The sequence below is a fragment of the Mus pahari genome, chromosome 3, assembly GCF_900095145.1.
Source record: "Mus pahari chromosome 3, PAHARI_EIJ_v1.1, whole genome shotgun sequence".
NCBI lineage: Eukaryota > Metazoa > Chordata > Mammalia > Rodentia > Muridae > Mus > Mus pahari.
Genome location: NC_034592.1, coordinates 110,902,780 through 110,906,607, shown reverse-complemented (window position 1 = coordinate 110,906,607; position 3,828 = coordinate 110,902,780). Strand labels below are relative to the sequence as shown.

Genomic DNA, 3,828 nt, shown 5'->3' with positions numbered 1-3,828 from the left:
ACATTCAGAGAAGGTACTGGCTTTGGATCCATCCTGTCGGCAGTGTGGGGGCCTAAGCTTGTGAGCTATGCGCTCTAGGACTTGGAAAAGGTTGAGGGTAGGCTGTCTCGAAGCTTGCTGGGGAGACCTCTGCCTTAACCCGCAATGCCTTGGCTTTAAGCTTCATGCATCCAAACTCTGCGGCCTGCTGGAGACCAGGCAGAGCTCACTGGCTGCTGTTCCTACCTTGCCCAGGACAGACTCTGGAATTCCCTGCTGTTGCTAAGGAACAAGACACAGGGAGGGCTCTTGTGCAGGACCTCCCCCAGTCCTTGGGACAACTCTTCCATGCCTCCTCTCCTACTCCTGAGGAGGCTTTTCAACTGGCCTGTTGGAGCCAAAGAGGAGAGGAAGAAGACTCTGGGGCGCCAGGCCTTCCCTCAGGGCAGTGGAAAAAAAACAAGGTCAGTGGGTTGTTAAAGAAGAAAGTGGCCCAGTCTCCAGACCTGACTTGCGGGTGTGTGAAAGGAAGAGCTTTGGGCCTGGAAGCACAGCCAAGCAGCCAGCCCCAGGCTCTACACAGGAAGGAACTGCCTGGCCCCAACCCTGTGTCCTAGCTGGACTAGAAACAGCAGGAGGAGACCCAAGAGGGATTCAGAGTACCTGAGGAGGGGAGGTGAACACCAGGCCGCTCCAATCCTTCAGTTAGAATCTGAGGACAAAAGCAGGTGCTGCCTTGACTGCTCTGGGACCTTAACTGGAAAGGTACAACAAAGCCACGTGGTGGTGGTCTATCTGAGCTTCAGAGGTGTCTGAAGGTGGCTAACCACACAGTAGGTCCTCAATAAACAATCTTTATCTTAGCAAAAGAGCCCTTGCTTGCACTCTGAGCATAGAGATCACCCGCAGCATACATACAAAGCTGTTCCTTTCACACAATGTCACTCATCTCTTCTAGAGTCCTTTGCTCCAAGCATTCAAAAGTTCCTTAGCAGGGAAAGTCTAGAGAGACCCTCTGCGAGGCTGGTCCTGTCCCCTCTCCTGCCTAGCATAGTCCAAAGAAGGGCCAGCTCCACTGGAACCTTCCTTTTCCCCTCCCAGGCGACGTCCCTCCGATCGATGGGTGTGTCTGTCGGGCGGGAGGTGATTCTTGAACAGCTGCGGGCGCGGGCGAGTGCCGCGGAGTAAAGACTCCAGCAGAGGTGACAGCATGGCCTCCCGGGACACACCACCGGCCACCAGCTACGCCCCGCCTGACGTGCCCTCGGGGGTCGCCGCCTTGTTCCTCACCATCCCCTTCGCCTTCTTCCTACCGGAGGTGGTGAGTGTGGCTGCCCCCACCTGCGGGGAAGGAGGGGCAGAACCGGCAGGGAACCTGGCCTCTAATAGGGATCGGAAACAGGCAGCTAACTACAGGCTCCCACTTTCCCTGTGGGTTTCCCAGGCTGGGTTCCTCTAGAGCGAATTTTCTTCTTTCCCAAAGGATGAGGAGCTATCCCCAGACAACTTGCTTGTTGGAGGGGTCCAGCCACCTTCTAGACTATCCAGACCTTTAAGAAAATTCTATTGCCTGGTTTCTTTCCCCCTAGTTGTTTGTACGTTACTAAAGTTCAAAGAACTAGGGGTCTCTCTAAAGGGCCTTCTGAAAGAAGGTCTCCCAGTATTTTCTCAGATCACATCAGCTGACTTTGAACTTTGATTTATGTGTGTTCCCTGCCAAAGGGAGCTCATGACGACAGCATCATCCATAAAACAATCTGAACCGCCCAGGTGACTCTGGAAAACTTGTTGCTACCCGACTCTGGGACACCACAGAACAGAACTAGGCGCTGATCCCTGCCAGCACTCAGCAGTGCATTCAGTAGAAAACAGGTTCCCTCAGCTGGTTCCTGCTATCATCCACCTCCCCAACTCCCCACCAAGCCTCCCGTAATATCTAGTTTGTGGGTGAAATTCTCTTCCTAGCCCTGAATTTGACCATGCTGCCTCTGGGCTGGGAGGAAGACTTGGAGTAGGACGCGCATTACATAAAATGGGTGTGGCTAACCCTTTCCCTTCTGGTCTTCCTGGAAGGTTAGATCCCATTGAGTGACCTTTAGGCAAATTGGTTAGACAACAGCCATTCTTGTCCATCGGCTGGGTCCTGGGTCCCACAGGTGGGTGGCCTTGATAGAGACTCCACCTGAGAAGCAGGTTTCTTCCAGCACCAGTCCCCCACAAACATCCTGGGCATCCTGCCAGGCTGAGCAGGTCCTGAGCTCTGTGTGCCAGGCCCTGGGTGTGGGCCTCACTTTGGAACAGCCGCATGGGTGACAGGATGGCTCTGCCACATTCTGTTGAGCAAAATGCTTGCCAGTCACGCAAATCATCATCAGAGGAGTGGCTACCTCCCAGGGCTCTCTGGCTGGAGAGAGGTTTGGGAGCAGTTTTTCTGAACAGTTAGAATTCAGCAATGTCCTGGTCAGAGGAGGGAGGGGTCCAGGCCTGCCACTCACTGGAAGAAGGCTGGATGCCTGAGGCAGGAAAACAGCCAGGTAGAGAGTTGTCACTAGAGGTGCTGACAGGCGTCCCCACCTGTCCTCCTGCAGTTGGAGTCCTGGAAAAGTACTTTCATGGTGTCCTGGGACTTTGAGGGGATGAGATCTTTGCCACTGATTTGATTTTCTTGACTTATTTTTAAACAGTTTTAGATTTCTCCTAAAGCCATAGTGGCAAGCATAGGAAGTCTGCTCCTCAGGCTGAACCCCACAGGTCTCTCCAAACCAGGAAGTTAACATTAGCACTCTGCCATCGACCATTGTTGTTCTATTTGCTCATTTCCCCACTAATATCCTTTCCCTAGCCTAGGAGCCAGGTCAAAACTGATTGTGTTGGCTGTCCTTCCCCCTTCAGTCGGGACTCTGCCTCAGTCTTGGTATTCTGGAGAAAGCACTGGCCGGCTGTGACGGACCCTTGTTGCAGTTAGCCCTGTCCTATGCTTGCTCGCTGTAATGCTAGTTTTCATTTGGAAGTCATCTTCATTAATTGATGAAAACTTAGAAAATGCAAAACTGTGTTCACAGACAGAGCACATGCATCATCTCTGTGTGTATGTGTGTGCATGTGCATGTGAGGGGGTCTGTGTGCATGTTTGAGTTTGTGTGTGAACATGTGTCTGTATCTGAGTGTGTGTGTGTGAGCATGTGTATATGTATGAGTATATGTGTATGTGTGTGAATGTGTGTGCATGTGTGTGAGTGTGTATGACTGTGTATGTGAGTATGTATGCATGTGTATGTGTGTATGTGTGTGAATGTGTGTGCATGTGTGTGAGTGTGTATGACTGTGTATGTGAGTATGTATGCATGTATATGTGTGTATGTGTGTGTGTCTGCATCTGAGTGTGTGTGTATGTGAGTGTGTGTCTGTATGAATATGTGTGTGCATGTGTATGTGAGTGTATGTGTCTGTATGTACATGTGTGTGTATGTGTGGGTGTGTATATCTGTATCTGAGTGTGTGTATGTGTGTGTGAATGTGTGTGTATATGTGTGCATGTGTATGTGTCTGAGTGTATTACGTGAGTGTATGTGTGTGTGAGTGTATGTGTCTGTATTTGAGTGTATTATGTGAGTGTATGTGTGTGTATGTGTGTGCATGTGTGTGAGTGTGTGTATGTATGTATATATCTGAGTGTGTGTATTATGTGAGTATGTGTGTGTATGTGTATGCATGTGTGTGTATATGTGTGTGTATGTCTGTATCTGAGTGTGTGTGAGCGTGTGTATTATGTGAGTGTGTGTGTGTGAGTGTGTGTGTATGTGAAAGACCCCCGAAGGGAGCCCCTCGCTCCAGTCTCGGGAAGGACGC

General features: G+C 50.8%; 1 protein-coding gene across 1 annotated transcript in view; it reads left to right on the top strand.

Annotated features, from left to right (window-relative positions):
* Nucleotides 1–1,129: 1,129 nt before the first annotated feature.
* Nucleotides 1,130–3,828, top strand: part of Mall (mal, T cell differentiation protein like) — a 28,451-nt gene continuing 25,752 nt past the window's right edge. Inside the window, exon 1 of the mRNA XM_021195128.1 lies at nt 1,130–1,300. Within this exon, the coding sequence (XP_021050787.1) occupies nt 1,190–1,300 (111 nt within the window). The 5' untranslated portion in view covers nt 1,130–1,189. The remainder of the gene's footprint in view (nt 1,301–3,828) is intronic.